General features: G+C 43.5%; 1 protein-coding gene across 50 annotated transcripts in view; it reads right to left on the bottom strand.

Moving 5' to 3' along the window:
- The window catches only part of ANK2 (ankyrin 2), a 581,537-nt gene that overhangs the window by 148,703 nt on the left and 412,866 nt on the right, over positions 1-19,968 (bottom strand). For all 50 annotated transcript variants that reach the window (XM_065596236.1, XM_065596239.1, XM_065596234.1 and 47 more), the window contains exon 5: positions 6,239-6,337. In XM_065596236.1, the coding sequence (XP_065452308.1) occupies positions 6,239-6,337 (99 nt within the window). The remainder of the gene's footprint in view (positions 1-6,238; positions 6,338-19,968) is intronic.

Below are 19,968 nucleotides of genomic sequence, written 5' to 3'. Positions count from 1 at the left end.
AGTGAGATGGCTTTGTGCAGGAGCCTTTCCCCTCTGGAAACTTGAGAGCAAATCCTGGATTAGGGGGACACATCTGAAACTGAGTTTGATGGTCTCATCCTTGTTCCTAAACATCACAAAAGCACTGCACATTTCATACATACATATTGCTGTATCTACTCAAGTAAGCCTCTGGACTGGAAGAACAGAAATTTCAGGATAGTGGATTTTTTTTATTTTAACCCGAGTTTAACATCAAATAGATAGAAAGCGAGCAACTACTGAAAAAAAAGAGAAATTAATGTCTAAAGGAAGGGTTGAAAACTGACAAGAAGTAGAAATTCCTGGAAGTTTGGAAGAAGGGGTGAACATCCTTAATTATGAAATGAGCACATGCCCAATTCTGTTACATAAAGCCAGACACATGATTTTTTAAAAAAAACTAAAGTTTCATGCAGGTCATCACAAAAAGAGATTTGTTTGTATTTTTCTATAGTAGCAAAGTACTAATCCCATGTTTTATAACTGTTCAAAACCCAGGTGGGTAAAAAATACAGTCAATCACAAACATATTTTCCTTTCCATCAACCAGAACCAACCCTCTGATACAGCTTGTTTGATACAGTTGAATCCCCAACTGATATAGAGCCAACATAGGGGATGCATCGGAGGGATGGAGAACTCCAACTAAGACGTTGCTCTGCTCTGTCAGTTCCCAGCTAAAATAAAGCCCTTTAGGGGCTGTTACCAATCACCATAAATTGGAGCAATTCTGAGGTTGCTCTAAATCAGTGGTTCTTAACCTGGGTTGCACACACCCCATGGGGGTGCGAGATGCCCTTTCTGGGGGTGCGAGACATGCCAGATTTTCCATGCTTTTTGCGAAGAAATTGGTGCCGAGCACACTGTCCTTCTTTTCCATACAGAAGTGAGGTGGCTTTCCTGTGGCTGAATGCTTACTCGTATTTTTGAAATACGTGATGAAGTAAGTCAGTTTCTTTGTAACCAAAGCAGTAATTTAGTTGATGACTTCGAAAATAGAGAGTTTATCCTTTGCCTAACGTACATGGCAGATGTATTCACACACCTAAATGAACTCAACACATCTATGCAAGGAACTTGGATGAACATGGTAACAGCCAGAGAGAAGTTATCTGCTTTTATTCAGAAACTTCCAGTTTGGATAAAGCGTGTTGAGAAATGAAATTTCACTAACTTTCCTTTTCTTGAAGAAACAGTTGTTTTGGAAAATGAAGGAATGACCATCACAACTGAAGTGACAAAGCATTTGCAACAGTTGAGTGACTCTTTCCAAGGATATTTTTCCACTGAAGATCTTGATGTGGCAAAGAAATGGATACTGGATCCATTTCTTTTTAACCTGGATTCCATCAATGATAGTGATTTGATGAAAGATGATCTCATTGAATTATGAGCCAATGGCCGAATCTGAATGCAGTTTGAGACAATGAAGCTTGAGAATTTCTGGTGTGCTCAACTAGCACAGTTTCCACAACTGGAGAAGACAGCGCTGGAGATCCTTATGCCATTTGTGACTACATACTTGTGTGAGATAGGATTTCCATCACTCTTACAGATCAAAACAAAGGCCAGAAACCACCTAAATGAGAGTGATGACATGCGTGTGGCTTAATAAAGCCCAGGGCCAAATCAGCCTTAGGTCACCCTTAGGATTGGGGAAGAGCAAAGGCGATATAACAACTACCTCACTCCTCCTTCAAGTCCTGATTTGAGCAGTTTGGCTGGTCCTGAGGACTGATCCCATATGTTTAAAAATACTTATTTGTGAGTTGTGTGGCTCCCTCACTGAAACATTTAAACCTTTGGGGACAAATTTTGTCCTGGGTTGACTACACACAATGTAATTGAATCATTAGGCTTTTAAGTAATTGAAGGCATTGAGCTACATGGTTATAACCAACAACAGAATTTGGCACTTTAAATATATATACACCTCACTTGCTGATCTAGATCTGGATGGTGTCAGAGTTAGTATCCGAGATTACAGTGTTTAATTAAATCTCATCGTGGCCCAGATTCAAATTTGGATCCTGAACCCGAAACAAAATTGTGGCAATCCACCCATCTGCCTCTGACTCTTCCCTAGCATGTTCATTTTCATCATCTGAGTCAGATAACACCAGCAAAAGGTTGATTTTCTTTTTTGGTGGTTCAGGTTCTGTAGTTTCCGCATCTGAGTGTTGCTCTTTTAAGACTTCTACGAACATGCTCCACACCTCAAATCTCTCAGATTTTGGAAGGCACTTCAGATTCTTAAACCTTGGGTCGAGTGCTGTAGCTCTCTTTAGAAATCTCACATTGACACCTTCTTTGCGTTTTGTGAAATCTGCAGCAAAAGTGTTCTTAAAATGAGCATGTGTTGGGTCATCATCCGAGACCGCTATAACATGAAATATATGGCAGAATGTGGGTAAAACAGAACAGGAGACATACAATTCTCCTCCAAGGAGTTCAGTCACAAATTTAATTAATGCATTTTTTTTTAAACGAGCATCATCAGCATGGAAGCATGTCCTCTGGAATGGTGGCCAAAGCATGAAGGAGCATACAAATGTTTAGCATATCTGACACGTAAATACCTTGCAACGCCAGCTACAAAAATGCCATGCAAATGCCCATTCTCACTTTCAGGTGACTTTGTAAATAAGAAGCAGGCAGCACTATCTCCTGTAAATGTAAACAAACTTCTTTGTCTTAGCTGAACAAGAAGTAGGACTAAGTGGACTTGTAAGCGCAATAGTTTTACATTGTTTTGTTTTTGAGTGCAGTTATGTAACAAAAAAAATCTACATTTGTAAGTTACACTTTCATGATAAAGAGATTGCACTACACTACTTGTATGAGGTGAACTGAAAAATACTATTTTATCATTTTTACAGTGCAAATATTTGTAATAAAAATAATTATATAACATGAGAACTGTACACTTTGTATTCTGTGTTGTAATATAAGCCAATATATTTGAAAATGTAAAGAAAAATCCAAAAATTTAATAAAATGTAATTGGTATTCTATTGTTTAACAGTGCAATTAATCACAATCAATTTTTTAATCATGATTAATTTTTTTGAGTTAATCGTGGGAGTTAACTGTGATTAATTGGCAGCTCTAGTTTTTTCCCATTGGTTGTAACCAGCAAGAATCAACACACATGTGGGAGCAGGAGGGAGCTCAGTCCACTCCCTGGGTGGACTAGCCTTCTCTGCTGGAACTACTATCTTGAGAACCTTTCCATGGGGTTGAAATGAGCATGACTTCACCTTCCAAACCCCAGAAAATGAAATTGGCCTTTGCCAAGTTTAGAATGCAGAAGACAGTCAGATATAGAACTCTGGATCCAAACCTATCTATGAATTCCAGAGATATCTCGATCCACAGCTTGAATTCAGGCCCATCTGTAGATTAATTGTGTGGAGGAAAAATTAGACTAGCCCTAATGGTCTAGGCCTTTGCTTGCTTGGTCTGGGCCTGCTTTACAGCTAACAGGCCTGAAGCCTGAACCAAGCTAGGAGTTAAGTCCGTAACCATTGTAATTGAGGAAGGAGTTGGGCCAATGGGCAGGGGGAGGCAATGGAAAGCCCCAGAAGCGGGAACTATTTGCAATATGTGCCTAATGCTTTGAAATATTATAACCGCTTGTGTGGAACAATAATGTAACCTATAAGTGTGAAGCAATTATAAATGTAACTCATGCCCTCCCCTATATCAATTGTGTAACCACCGCATTGCGTTACTGTACCCCGTGAACGGCAATGGTGTAATAGCACCCCATAAAAGGCAAGGTTGTAACTGCGTTGAAAAGTACCAGAAAGACCTTAACTGCAAAGAACACTGGAAAGTACCAAAAGACCCTAACTCTTTTATTCCTAATAAGGTCACTATTACCCAAGTATGTGTAATTTAATTCCTAATATGTAATTACCATTACTTAACTGTGTGTAATTTGTTTGCGGTTTTAAGCTTTAAAAGCTACTGTATGCTTTGCTTCGGGGGAGCAGTGCCTATAGCTACTAACACCAACGCATTGGTGTTTATTCAATAAATGGGCCTCAGGCTAAGTCTTTGAACCAAAAATGATGGGTGGGTGACTTTTTCCACAACAATTGTAACTCTACTGGCCTCTAGATCCTCTAGGGCAATGAATTTACAGCAAACCTGACCACAAAAAATGCAAAGCAGTTCTGTGGAGGACTGAAAGCTGGTTATTGGGAACTTTTAGCTAGGCTTAGATCTTGATAGTCCCAAAACTCTGTTGTGATTTGGAAACACTGTTTCTGCCAAGTTGCCTGGCAATCGCACAGGATTTCATATTTCAGAAAAGCTGCAATGGTAACACGATCTCAATCAATGCAAGTCACAGAAAGGATAATTTTAGGAGCCATCATCAAGTGATACAGTATCTGTTGAATGAAGGGATAGTAAGACAGCTGTTTGGCTATAGCACGAAGTAAGCAAGCATAAATGCAACACTATTCCAAATCAGTTCATTGGCCAAGGTAACCCACAGTCGGTGAGTTTCCATACTGATTGGAAGAAAAGTAACAAGTGCACACAAAAGAAGGAATGGGTGAGAAGAGGAATGAAAATGGAGGGAGAGGAAGGTTTCCTTTTACTGTTTTACACTGCACAATAGTTATATATGGAGAGAACAATAATAAAGTTGACAGGCTTTACAGAACAACAGCTGTCCACTTAGTTTTCTGAGACAGAGGAAAGCAGTATTTGGTAGCAAGAGAACAATGGGAAATAGAGTGAACACAAAGTTTGTTATGTGTGAGTTTTGCTCATTGCCTAAAACTTCTGGGGAAAGAAGTGAATGGTCCCATGGTCCAATTTCTATATTCTTAGCGCCAGATTCTGATCTCAATTGCACTGGTGTCAATCTGCAGTGACTGTACTGAAGTCAGTGGAGTTACTCCAGATTTACACCCCTTTCACTGAACTCAGAACCTGGCTTTGAGTATCAAACTTTTGTGTACTTATACTTGTGATCTGTAGGCAAATATGTATTGACGGAAGATGAAGCAGCATGTTACTTGACAAGTCTGTATCCTCATTAGAGTTGTATATCTGGTTTCCTAGTTATATTAATCACACCTGGAAACATTTACTATTTCAACAAGCCAGGCACAAATCTCAGAATCAGAGAACCCTGATTGGCTCACTGAGGCCCATTCCCGCTATTCTTCCCCGAGCAGAGCTAAATTGCAGGAGAGAATCTGTCTGGTTGTGTTTCTTTTCTGTATATTTGTTTGTTTTTCTCAGTTTCATTTTGTGAGAACCCATACAAACCCAAGATGAGCACATGTGAACTCAGGAGACTCCTAACTCAAAGAGGACTTGCTCTGAGAGGCAGGATATGACAGCTGAGGTGCAATACTATTCTTTGTCAACACAAGACTTGCTGTGTCTTATGCTTTAAATATATATTTTAAGACGTGTTCCTCATAGTTCTAGTTATGGAACACACAAAACGTTCCACACATTTTGCTCTAGCTCAGAAAGGGACTGAATCAAGATTCCAGATCATTGAAAAACCCACTCCATGGGACAGTGGAAGGAAAACTTTGCAAAGTTCCCCTGGCTGACTCTTCCCCAGATCACACCGTGTGGTCGTTGGAGTAGGGCCTGCATACATGGCATTTTTGCCGAGGTGAAGATGGTGGGCATCTCACAGAATCTGCAGGAGGCACAAGGTTTCATCAAAGACCTTCTGCTTCTGCATTCTGCACTCTTCAAACCAGCGCTCTGGCAGTGCAGCTCCAACAAAGTCAAGCTGCCACGTCTTCCTCTCCTAGATGCTGCTGTAAGGAACATCCCCTCAATGCATATTCCCCATGGGGCTGGTGGGAGGACAATACACTGCATCACCCATACATAGATCGTAGGGTGAAATTCTGGCCCCATGGAAGTCAGAGGGAATTTTTCTGTTGACTTCAATTGGGCCATAATTTCACACCTAGACTCAAAGAGGGTTTTTCATGGTTCCAAGCATGGGGAGGAAGAAGCTGCACTGTGAAGACAACTGATTCTCCCCCCTTCCCCACCTCTCTCACACACACAGAAAGAGAAAAATTCACACACAGATCACAGTGGCACGATCTGGCCCAAAGTTTGGAAATATTCGGTTTGAAAATCACACTCATTCTGAAACCATCTGGGTCATGAGGGAAAGGAAAATAAGAGACAGTCTGTAGAAAAGAAGTATATGCTTTACCTCAGTAGCAGTGCTCTGGTTGGCTCCATTTTCCAGCAGATATTTTACCACATCAATGTGGTTCTCTTGAGCTGCCATGTATAAAGGAGTGAAACCATTCTAGGAAAAAGCACAACAGGAAACATTGTAGTGAGCTTTGTACATAAAACATGTTAAAGACCCCACACAGCAAAAGTATCTTCTGAGAACAGCACTTTTCTCTACTGATAAAAAGAAACAAGATTGCACTTTCTGCATTAATGGGATATACTGAAGGCACGGAATGCATTGTCTATGTCACTTAAAAAGTCAAAAAGCTTCACTGTCAGGACTGCAAAAAACAAATATTAAGAAGGAATTTTAAAACATCAAAGCATCTGCTGCTTTGCAATGATTTGGAAACTCTATACATCCTTTCACAGCTGGCATACTTTGGAATATTTTTCCGTACTCTTAGGACAACTCAGTATACATTGGGAATGTTCATTATTACAGTACCACAACTATTTCCCCCCTCTTATGAAACAGAAATGTAATATTAGCAATAAAGTTTTAAGAAAGCTGACAAGGAAGCAAGAATTTCCCTTTATTTACTACTTTTTTTTTTAACCAAAGGCATCTCACCGGAGACCATAAAACACCTGCCTCAAAAGAAACCAAGCAGAGATGGCAGAGTTTTAAAATAATACATATAATTTCACAATATATAAAATAATGCAAACCACCAAACATAAAAAAAACAATACTGCAGAGCCCCGATTGACTACACAGTAAGACTAAGTATAAAGTCATCTAGAAATGCCCTAAGGTACTCAGAAGAAACCACGCTGGCTAATAGCATGTCTTTTTGATGGCTTTTTCCAGTTGGTAGCTAAGAAGGCCACATAATTATAGGCTGATATACCAGAAATATATGCCTTGTCTCCACTTTAAAATATCTCAGAGCTTGTCTACACTTAAAACGCTACAGCGTACACACTCCCGTTAGTATAGAACCACCCTGACTATAACTCTATATTGCCTATTATTTTTAGGAGGGTTTCTTGGGGCTAAACATAGGTATACTTTGCTTAACTGTCTTGCACTTATGCTGCACCTTTCTCCATGGTTAGTAATTTAACAGAAACTCATTCAAGAAATAAAGGACACACATCTTGATATTGAACATTGCGCTCTTCTTTGAAGTCCCACCTGGCATCAGAAGCTCAGGATCAAGCAGCCAACTGTGAAAGTGCTTCTAGGTCAAATTCTCCACTCGCTTACATCCATGTATCATCACTCACTTAATGATGTTTCCAGGGGGTAATGAAGGGCAGAATTCAGCCCAGTAACAAGAAACAAGTCTACATGTCCCTATTTGCTGAACAAAGGCAAAGGACTAAAGATAAATAATTTTGAATGGACAGTTTACAAGATACTTGAAGAGACCCTACGGTATTTCCTGGCTGACCTTTTCATCTGCTATTTTGCAAATGTCCATCCTGGCCTGTGCATGGCATGTGCGTCATAACAAACATATATACTTCTTGTCCACCAACTAGTGAAGTTGGGGATATGGTCATTCTTCATTAGGTCAAGCCAAACTATGAAGATATGCAATCTCTTGTGCTTATGACAATATATAAATCACTGCTGGATTTCAAACAATAATCTATAGAAGATGCCCTGTAACTCAGCAACCTCTTCTGCTCCTGGCTTCTATTGTTTGACAATCCTGCTCCACCATACCGAGCCTGCTCTGAGCCTCACAGAGTAAAATGAAGTCATGCCTATTGGTGCATTCATTTAGTATGGCACAATGGCCCTTGATTAGAGTTGGAGTGAACAGGCAACAGGGACTAAAATAGTATTTAAAAACTTATATTTGGTAGAACAGCAAAAGAAAGCAGCAGGGGAATATACTGTGTAAGCATTTTGGTTGTCCCCCCAGACCTGGATACATGCACAGCATCAACTTATTAGGTGTAGCTAATGGAAATTTACCACACCCTAGGATCAATGTCTAATATTTATTAAAGGCTCACACTGTACAATTATACTCTTTCCTTTTTATTTTCATGGATTTTATGCCATTTGTAAAATCCTGATGTTACTGAATACTAAGAAATACATACACCAGCATCATGCACATTCCTAGAAATGTGTGGAGCTAGAGGATTTTCAAGTGAGGGTGAAACGATTTGCCCAATGGCTCAGCAGAAGGGTTTTTGCCAACTAAGTTTCCTAGTTCTGGAGTAGGACCAGGATAATAAAATTCTCGATTAGAGGAGGCTATAGTCATCCCATACATGACCCGGTCATTTAGCACCAGGAGGTGAATAACGCATCTCCACATAGTGCTGATGATGACCTACAGAGTTTCTATCACACTGAGAAAACCCATCATTCATAGCAGTAAGTTTGCTATAATCATGGCAAAAGCCATAGGGGTTATGGGGAAGGAAATACTTACACATTAAATTATGTTTATTAGTTAATATTTTTTCCTTAAGCTTCCACTGAATTAAGATGAATCGACATTCTTAGTGTCATTCATCCTCAATACCATAAATATGATTAAAGTTCAGAACCCCTTAGAGAAACATTTAGCGCTAACTCCTGTGGTCATTATTTCTAGCCACTTCTCTACGCATATAGACATGGCAGTGGAATAGAACGGTGCCTTCATACGATCTAAAGTATTTCATCTTACAGTTTTATAAATTCCCTTGGGAAAAACACTGGCTAGTAAAGAGTTTATGAAAAATGCTCCACTGCTCCAATATGTAAAAAGGCGTACTTGCTTTGAAAGCTGATATTATCTGAGCTTGCACAGACAATATGCAGTAAGTAAAATACAAGACAGAGTTATATATATTTATATATGGGTATCCCCCTGTGCAAATTTTTCCTTACTCTGGTTCTGCTGGTAGGGGGCCCTTAGCTCACTTAAGATCAGGATTTGCGCTTCAGGGCTTGATCATCAAAGGTGCTGAGTACCTACAACTCCCATTGAATTTTGAAAACTGGTTTGCCACATTTAAACATTCAAAACTTTAAAACTACTGCACTGATATTCTTCGAAACCTAGCTTGTTTTGCGATCACACAGAGGCTAGGTGTGATTTGCTCTCTCATAGACATAGAGGATCTTGGTGTTCCACTGGGTGGCTATGTTCCTCTATATTGTCTGAGTCTCTTGTAGCTCTGCCCTAAAGCCCTAGCAGCACAGTTCTGTTGTATCCCTGCAAGGGGTTCCCCTGTAAGGAAGTTGCCCAGCAAGAATGGACCTTCTATAGGAAAGTTGGTATAGTCCCTTGATGGATTCATTTTCCTATGCTGTTTCAAATAGGTGCAAGGGTAATGAAATATGTCTGCCCCAGCCCCCAATCCACAGAGAATTATGCATGGAGGTTGAGGGGGAGGGGGAGGAAGAGGATGGTGTTGTGGACCTCATTTTTTGTATGAGGCATGGGAGATCTGTGTGTGGATTGTAAAAGAACAATGTCTTATTAAGCCTTAGAAATAAAGCCATATTTTAAGAAACTCATCTCTGGTTTATGAGGCCCTTAATCTGGCATAATCTATATCAAGATTTGGCCCCCAAATTGGATAACTGTATTTAAAAATGACCTGGAAAGGGGAAAAATGCACTTCATTTTGTTTCTTTGTGAAGGCCTGAAATATGGTTTTGTGTTTTGTAAATTTAGTTTTGGTATTTGAAAAAAACAGCCTATGATCTTGAAATCAAATACTGAATCACTATGCCTATGCATAAGGCGACAGAGCTACGGTTTCACTTTAATTCTGATATATCTGGATGTTTTAGTATTTATCCATGAAGCTTTAAATCTTAATGTAGGGGTTTTCCAGTTAAAAGTCAGGAAATGCCACAGTAAAAGTAGCATGCACAAACTTAACTGCTTCCCTTTGTCATATATCACAAGGTCACATACTAATTCTCAGACAGTACAATAAAATATCGTACTAAGTTGTCTACAACATTAATAGATGCATATGTAGCAAAACTACAACAGTCAACAGGGACAGATCCCAGGACCTACTGCACCAAAAGCACAAGGCAGTACCACTGGAACAAAGGATTCCCTCACCTAGGTTTGAATTGCATTCTCTGAAGGCTGGATCCTGCACCAATGAAGTCAATGGGAGTTTTGCCCTTGATTTCAATGGGACCAGGATTCGGGCCACCTTCTCTATGTGGGCCAGTAATTTGCAATGTGTTACATGCAGTAGCAGGTAGGGATGTGGTGTCTCGACCCTATGGTAATGAGATAATTAGAAAGGTCTATGACAGAGACACACAAACATAACAGAATCCTGCTGATCTGCAGCATACCCTATAATTCCAGTAAAAAAATTAATGGTATCCCTCCACTTCTTAGAATACATGTAATGAGGTCTCATATTGCTTTGACATTATCATTACAAAGACAGTAAAAATAGGACATTTACTAGTATAATATGAAGTTATGATGAAGAATTAAAACTACATAAATAGAGTACATTTTGTTATACATTATCCTTGGAGGGTTCCCCCCCCACCCCCCGCACAATATTTGCTCACTTGATTGCTCATTTGAGAAAATAAGTAGTTCCCTATGTCTCTCTAAGTCACTCATGGAAATTACTGAGGCTTTATATTTATGTCTCCAAATATTGCACCATTAAACCTACCCCAGGCCTTTGATGAAGAACGCCAATGTTCAAGCAATCGGAGTAAACGTGGATTTTAGAGCACTTAGGAAAATTGGCTGTTAAACAGAAAGCTTGTCTCAACTGTAATTATGGAGGCGTTACCACCTCATTATAATAACTATACATGTGATAATATATGAGAGAGAGAGAGAGAGAGAGAGAGAGAGAGGGAAAGTCTGTCTCTTCTGTGCTAATTCTGATGTTTCCTTTAAGATGAGATATTATATCTGAGTTAATAGCATCTCTCATAATGAAATGTCCAATGCTGTTGGTATTAATGAATGTATCTGACGTACTTTAAAAGCCTACAGACTCTGTATGATATGGTGACAGCAGATCAATGGCATCACTAGGGGAGTGGGAGATGACTGTTGTCTAATGCAGTTGTTTGCCTACAACGAATGCTCTTCTCTTCAATTAATGCTCAAAAAGTAATTACCCATTTGCAGGTCAATGTGATCATCAGATTGCCCTTTACGGACTAGCTGCAATTCAAACAAATGGAACAGGATTCCTGCAGTGATCTCAGTGTAATATGTTTTGGCTTATTGCTGTTCTATGCCTCTCCAGTTTACTGCATATTTTTTTCAGTTCTTTTCTCTATCAAATTAATGACAAGTCTTTGAGCAAAGCTCTCAAATGAAAATGAATGATATCCTTTCTGTTGAAAAACCTTTACCACATCTGTTTAACTCTATTTTAAAACAATTTTCAAAGAAGGATGCAATCCACATATATTGCCTATGGAAAAAGCATATCTGATGTATTTTGATGGTCTGCCCTAGGAGTCAGGAGACTTGAGTTCTACTCCTGTTTTTTCCACAGACCTGATGTGTGACTTTGTGCAAATGACTTCACCTCTGCGTGCCTACTTCCCTTCCTATACTTTGTCTTATCTATTTAAGGCTACGTCCTCACTGGGGGGCGGGGATCGATTTAAGATACGCAAATTCAGCTATGCGAATAGCGTAGCTGAATTCGAAGTATCGGAGCCGACTTACCCCGCTGTAAAGACGGTGGCAAATCGACCCTCCGTCGACGGCGCTTACTCCTACCTCCCCTGGTGGAGTACAAGTGTCGATTCGGGGATAGAACGTCGCGTCCCGACGAGACACGATAATTCGATCCCCGAGAGATTGATTTCTACCCGCCGATTCAGGTAGTGTAGACGTACCCTAATTTATAATGTTGTCCGGATAGAGACGCTCACTATGGGTTTCAGATGGTATCTAGCCTGACAGGGCCCTGATCTTGTTTGGGGCCTCTAACTGCTACTGTGACAATTTTATCACGGTTTTGCTGCACCTCACAATATAAGTTTACTTTCCTGACTGGCACCATTCTTCAATATGTCACAATTCTCTCCCTGGCACCTCACTGGTACACTGTTATAGGTAGGGCGCTACCAAATTTATGGCTGTGAAAAACGTATCATGGACTGTGAAATCTGGTCTCCCCCATGAAATCTGGCTATGGGGGGGAAGGGTCCCAGTATTGCCACCCTTACTTTTGCATTGCCTTCAGAGCTGGGCAGCCAGAGAGCAGTGGCTGCTGGCCAGGCACCCAGCTCTGAAGACAATGCCACCACCAGCAGCAGCACAGAAGTGAGTGTGGCATAGATGGTGGTCACTTTTCAGGGGGTCAGGGATGGACTTACTGGTGGGTGACATGGGCGACTGCCCAGGGCACTGTGGTCGGGGGGGGGGTGCTGTGATTACCTCCCCACACACACACAAACACACACAGACACAACCAGCCCAAGGCCCCTTTAAGATCCACACCATGCCATCCTCACTTCTGCAGTGCTGCTAGCAGTGACGCTGCATTCAGAGCTGGGTATCCAGCTAGCAGCTGCCACTCTGTCCAGCTCTGAAGGCACTGCCACCACCAGCAGCAGCACAGAAATAAGGGTGGAAGTATCGTGACCCTTATTTAGCCTCCCCCCTGCTCTCCCCCCCCAAAATCTCCTTTTGAGTTAGGAGCCCCATGGTTACAACACCATGAAATTTCAGATTTAAATATCTGAACCTGTGAAATTTAAGATTTTAAAAATCCTATGACCGTGAAATGTATTAAAATGGATGGTGAATTTGGTAGGGCCCTAGTTATAGGGTGAAGAAATCTGCTCTGGTCTTATACTAGTGGCAGCTACTCCCCACACTGTGTGTTGGCTCAGTTGTGCTAGGTGGCGGGCGTCCATGTGTGTGTAGGGAGGGGGCAGAGCCAAGGCGTAGCCAATTCCCAATGCCTTCCTGCCCATTTCCTGTACATCTGCATGGGAGAGAGTATAGCATCCCAATGAAGGGATTATATGCTAATGATGTAGGGCCAAATCCTGCATTCATTCAACTCCATGGGAGCACTGATAGACATAATGAATGCACGATATGACCTGTAAACACAAGTCCTACAGATGTTATGTCACCATAAGCCAAATGAAGAGTCAGTTCTTTAATAGACTCAGGGGACTGGTGGTGGATGGCTCCATGAAAGAATCAAAATGCTCAGAATTCTGATAACTTTTGTTTTGCATTATACTCAGAGCATTATTCTCAGCCAATCTAAAAATAAATTCCTCATAAGAGGATTTTACCTCAACAGAACAGACTCTCTTTCTCTTAAAGGTTGAATTAAGGACAGATATCCCACTTTATCTTTCAATTTCCTGGGTTTTATTAGTTTATGCCAAAATCTGAATTTCTGATACACCAGGGTTTTTAATGTTCTATTTCCTTGCTTTTTCCATAATTAAAAAGGCTTTTTTTCCCATAAAATGTTATATTACTGACATATTTTTCAAGAGAATGATCTCCCAGGCAAATACTCATTTTGACTAGTGGATATGTATTCACATTCAAACCAATATATAATTGGTGAATTTGTGAATACACATTATCTCTATGGATAAATATGCATTTAAGATCACCAGTCATATTTACTGTCAGAGTTCTGCACACAGATTAACAGTACAGTAAATTATATAAATTAAGGAATATTTTTCAGTCTTGGGTCCCTGAAATTAGGCAGCTAAATCCATACTTAGCCATTTAGATAAGTGTGTAGGGAGGGGGCAGATTTTCCAGGGTTCTGAGCACCAGCAACTCCCATTAACCTACAAATACATTTTTACTTTAATGGGACCTGCAGATAGTAAGTGGCTTGATTTGCAGAGCCACTGAGTTAGGTGCCTGCCTTTGTGAGTTTGAACATTTTTGGCCAAAGAGCTAACCACCCTGTTCATCTGGGCCCCAATTCAGCAAACCACTTGAGTACACTGACTGAAATCCTGGCCCACTGCAGCTAATGGGAAAATTCCATTTGACTTCAGTGGAGCCAGGATTTCACCCATAAAGTCAATGGAACTACTCCTCTGCTTAAAGTTAAGCATATGCTCAAGTGCTTTGCTGAATAGGGATGGCACTGCTCACATGCTTAAAATTAAGCAAGCGTTTTGCTGCGTTTGGGCCTTGATCTTCAAGAGAAATGACGCCACAAGACAAAGCACTGTCACTACACCTAAGAATTGTGTAGGATGCCATTGCTCAGAGCAGAGTTAGGGAATGTCTACACTGGCAAGTTTCTGTGCCACAAGTTATACCGCTTTTATTAAAACACTGGAATTAAACCGCTGTTGCGCAACCACACTGTGCTCCGGTGGAGTGCATCCACATTAGCAGCTCTTGCAATGACAAAGAGAGCAGTGCATTGTGGTAGCTATCCCACTGTGCAACTGGCCACAGGGTGCTTTGGAAAAGGTTTGCAATGCCTCATGGGGCAGGCACAGCATCACATGATGCAGGTTTCCCAATCCCATTGTTCCATGGGCATCCTACTATATTGCCAACTGCTTTTCAACTGACGTGGGGTTGGGGGAGTGTGTGACGGGGAGTGTGTGTCAGGGCCGGCTCTGGCTTTTTTGCTGCCCTAGGCAAAAAAGCCTCCCGCTGCCCCCAGCCCCCCGGCGGGGAGTGCGGCAGGGGAGGGCGGCAAGCCCGGCCGTGGCCCCGCTCTCCCCGGCCTGCCGGAGCGCCGGGGGGAGGGCAGCGAGCCCGGCCGCGGCCTTGGCCCCGCTCTCCCCGGCCTGCCGGAGCGCCGGGGGGAGGGCGGCGAGCCTGGCCGCGGCCTTGGCCCCGCTCTCCCCGGCCGGCCGGAGCGCCGCGGGGAGGACGGCGAGCCCGGCCGTGGCCCCGCTCTCCCCGGCCGGCCGGAGCGCCGGGGTGAGGGCAGCGAGCCCGGCCGCAGTCTCGCTCTCCCCGTCTGGCCAGAGCGCCGGGGGGAGGGCGGCGAGCCCGGCCACGGCCACGCTCTCCCCGGCCAGCCAGAGCACCGGGGGGAGGGCGGTGAGCCTGGCTGTGGCCACGCTCTCCCTGGCCGGCCGGAGCGCTGCCCCTCTCCAGGTGCCACCCCAAGCATGTGCTTGGTAGGCTGGTGCGTGGAGCCGGCCTTGGTGTGTGTGTGTATGCGGGGGAGAGGGACTGTGTGTTTTGGGGGACAGAGAATGTGTCAGCATGCTGTCTTTTAAGTTCAGACAGTGGCAGGAAGCAACCAGTCCTGAGGCAGGAGAAGGGGGAAACCCCGACATCAGCCCTTGCCTCCCTCCCTACGCACGCACGCACACACACCACCCCTTCCTCTGTGTTAAACAGCACGAGCATTCCCCATTAATGGTTTGCTTTGTGTCCCGGAGCAGATCAGCCCAGCATGCAATGGCTGTCAGAAAGGAGCTTTGAAAGGGGAGGGGCACATGTCTCCGGGGCAGCTGAGTTCAAAACAATGAGCAGAGCGGTCACTTGAGGCATTATGGGACAGCTCCAGAGGCCAATTACAGCACAGAAAGCAATCAAGTGTCTACACTGGCAATAGAGTGCTGGAGCTTCTGTGCAAATAGCCTTACGATTCACGTCGAGGTGGGTTTTTCGCAGCGCTGTGACTGAGGAGTTTCTGCGCACAGAGTGGCTTGGCAGTGTGTTCATGTCCACAGTTTGAATACAAAAAGCTGCTTTACTGTGCAGAAACTTGCCAGTACAGACAAGCCCTTAGTCAGCTTCTCTCAACCTCAAGGAATGCAAATCATCTGCTATGATAAAGCAAGAGATGAGATGTGGAAAAGATGTTTTCTTATACATTCTGTTACCATGCCAGGTAAAAAAAGAATGAAGGACATACAAACAAAAAACATGTTTAAATCATAACATCTTACATTTATAGGGTGACCATATTTCCCTATGCTGAATACAGGACACCTGGTAAAATTACTCATATTCAAGTGAGTTCAATGGCAATCAATCAATCAGAACTATGCAGTACAAACGATCAAATTAACATCAAGTTGATTGAGCCCCCATTAAAAAGAAACACTGCGTAGCTGGGTTTTTTTTATTTACCTTCTTATCTTTAAGGCTTTAGGGTTCACACAGGGAGGGGTGACACCCCCCCCACACACACACACGGGGAGAGGTGACACACACAACTGTACAACTCTCTCACATGGGGAGGGGTGACTGACCGATCCCACCCTCCCTGCTGGCGCTCTCCACCCACCATGCCTGGCTGGGCCCCCGGGACTGACCCGCCTCTCCTGGTACCTGGCACCACATCTTCCTGAAGCAACATGGGGGTGGGGGGCACACAGGATCACATACCCTCCCTCCCCAGATTTCTGGACCCAGGGTTCACACCAAAATGTGGCCAGCAGCCTTTTGGTACTATGCAGGAGGGAAGGGACGGGAGCTGCTTCCAGTCTCTGGGGTAGGGGTGGGGGGCAGAGGGATGACATGGCCCATGTCTTTGTAGACCTCATCTCTTCCTCCTGCCCCTCTGTGGCTGGAAGCAGCTTGTTCCTTTGTGCCCGCACAGTGTCGAAAGGCAGCTAACACCTCCAGGCTGCTGCTGGCCACCGGCTCCACATAACCCAGCCGCATCCTGTCCCCACCCAACTCCCCTTGGCTACACCACAGGCAGGAAGGGGTTAAACCCTAAGGATGAATTGTGGACCAGGGCCCAGGGAACCTGACTGCAGGGGCTTCAGCAAACCCAGCCAGAGAGGTGGCTCAGCAGGGGAGGGTGCCATGGGGACAGAGCAGCTCCACACTCCCAGGGGGCAGGAGCCACGGTGGTGTGGGAGGAGGCAGATGAAGAGGGTGCTAAGCCCTGCCTGAGGGGCTGCTGTGGAGCCTGTGGGTTCACGGCACGAACAGGCTGGAAATAGCTTTCCCCCCACCCCCCCGCCACTCCAGAGCTTAGCTGAGAGGCAGAGAGGCTTCACTGTGCCAGCGCTGTGCGGGGCTTTGGAACATGCAGGGCTCAGCTCCTCCTGGCCAGCGCCCCAGGCTGGAGAGGAAGGAGCCTGCTGGCCAGGCTGTTGGTGAGCTGAGCACTCCAACCAGGGGCTGGTTCTCTGCACAGCATTGGGAGCGGGATGCGCCCCGCCGGTGGGGATATGGAGGAGCAGCAGGACTGAGGGGGTGCGAAGCAGGGAGAGGACACGTAAAAGGCTGGTGTGTGGCAGAAGAGGTGCCATGTAACTGGCCACCACCTGGTGCCTGCTCACACTCACCAGCCACTGCAGCGCGCAGCCAGTGCCATCTGGCAATGCGACAGGGCCCTGCTGGCTGAGAGCTGGCACGCAGTGGGGGTTGCGCTGACGGACCAGCGGGGGGCGGAGCGGCCTGCCCTGCAAGCCGCATCTTCACCCTGCCACCAGCCTTGCACACCCACCCTCATCGTCGGCCTCTGGACCCCCACACTCACCGCTGGTGGGCGGGAGGCTGGGAGGCAGGGATCTGGCCAGCAGCAGGACCTGCCAGTATTCTGCAGGGAGGGGGAGAAAGACACAAAATATGGGACAATTTGCCCGTTTTTAAGAAAAAGTTGGGACACCTGCAGGAAGGCTTAAATATGGGACTATCCCTTTAAAAACAGGACATCTGGTCACCCTATACATTTATATAGCTAACTCCTTTCACCAAGAGGGCCACAAAGCATTCCATAGACTTCTATGTCATTGTGTGTTAACAGAGTAACCGTACACAATTTTTTTAAGACATGATTGAAGCAAACCAGAATACTATATCTGACTGAAACAACAGAGAGGTGTTTCAGATAAGGAGAATGTAATTGCTTAAATTGGAATTCAGGCATAACACTTGGGCTAGCACGACTATGCCTGTGAAATGCACTGGTGGATCTTTGATGATGAGAAAAGGTCTGGACCTCAGTATTAAAACTCATCTGAAAGACTTGTTTTAGCAGCATTAGGCTCACTAAACAGCATGTTGGGTCATTGCTTCAGTACTAAGCCAGAAAAAAGAGTGTACATACTCACTGTACAGAATCACTTCTGCCAGCATTTCCTGCAGCACACTGGGTTTTATTTCAGAAGCCCCCCAATTCAAGTACTGACCAGGTCTGATCCTTTTTAGCTTACAAGACATGATTAAATCACAGTCCAAGTATGACAGGAGGTCATACTGACGCTGGAATAAACAGCACTTCTCATTCTTCCTTGAATTTTTCCGCTCTAAAACATGTATAATTTTATTTCCTTAGGCTATCATACTCCACAAATTAAATTAACATTTGATAAGCTATAGGCTGGCATTTGGGAAATAAAAAGTGAGAAATCAAATATGTATTTTGAATTTTAGAGGGGACGTGAGGAGAGCTAATTACAAGAATCAGTGCATGCACTCTCAGCGACTAATTAAAAAATTAGTGACAGTCGTGGATTTAAAAAAATTAAAGAGCATGTGGAAGATTCACAAACATTTCAAGGTTGATCAGATTTGGATAAAAATATTTCACATTCAGTTATATTGTTGTTGTGACTTTAAAAAGCATCATATGGAAACATACAATTGTGTTTTCTTTTAAGTTCATTTCAATATCTATTAATTACAAACTAACCATGGCGAAAAATTGACTATAGAGACAGCCTTCTGGCCTTACACACCAAAACTAATGGAATAATTTGCTCCCTGGAATAAGTACTCACATTGTCTGATTTTAACTTTTAATCCTTTATTTTAAGACCCTATACGACCTGAAATTGCAGCTGCTCAAAGTTCTGTGTGATTTTTGATCTAATGACCTACTTTATCTTGTGGGCGTTGTCTGTATGGATTTCTCACTGCCACAAGACCTGAGTAATGGGTTGTGTGTAGCTCAGCTGCCCCAGGAACAGACGAGGAACCAGACTGTGACTTTGAGAGGCACAATCCTTGCTCCAGGTGAAGTAATATTCATCAGCCTATAACTGGCCTGCATATGGGGTTCATTCCTTTACTCTTCTCACCCATCTGTATAGGAGTGGAACTAGCAGATGTATCTCTCTCTCCCTTGCACTTCTATTGTGGTATGGATAGGCCATATAGGTAAGTAAGTGGGCTTTCTACATTTTTCTCCCCCCATGTGGGAGCACACCTGAAGTCATAATCTGGCCCTAAGAATGGTGCAGTTTTGCCCTCTATACTGAACAGCCAGAAGATTTAAAATGAGCTCTGAATTTTAAATATCACCTGATGCAACACTTCAAATAAAGGATAAATTATACTTAAAAATTAGGTAACAAATTCTCATATCCTTATTCATGCTGAGTAATACCTAAAACCTCAAGGAGTCCCACTGATTTCAAACAATTACTTGAGGACTAAGGTACCACTCCGCATAAGAGTATGGAAATCTATTCCATAGTGTCCAACCTAAGCAGCTAGCGCTGAAGTATTGCTTACCGTTATTCTGTGATTTATGTTCTGAGTGTGTAAATTCAAGACTAGATTTTCATAACCACACTCACAAAGAGTAATACCCTACTCATTCACATAGTACTGCTGACAGAATTCATATGGTCCGCATATTTTTGTGGGGCCCCCCCAATGCAGAAAAATGCAAAAGAAATCTTCAGGGGGACACACGCCTCTTCCCCGGCAGCAAGTCTGTTCCAGTGTGCCTAGAGCAGGCTCAGAGATGCAAATCACTGCAGAGGGAGAGGGGTTGGGCATGTGTGCCTGCATGGGAGACGATGATCACCATCAGGGGGGCAGAGCTGGGCATGTGAGT

The sequence above is a fragment of the Chrysemys picta genome, chromosome 5, assembly GCF_011386835.1.
Source record: "Chrysemys picta bellii isolate R12L10 chromosome 5, ASM1138683v2, whole genome shotgun sequence".
In the NCBI taxonomy this organism is placed as follows: Eukaryota; Metazoa; Chordata; order Testudines; family Emydidae; genus Chrysemys; species Chrysemys picta.
The sequence above is the reverse complement of the archived record's forward strand: the minus strand, read 5'-3'. Positions and strand labels throughout refer to the sequence as shown.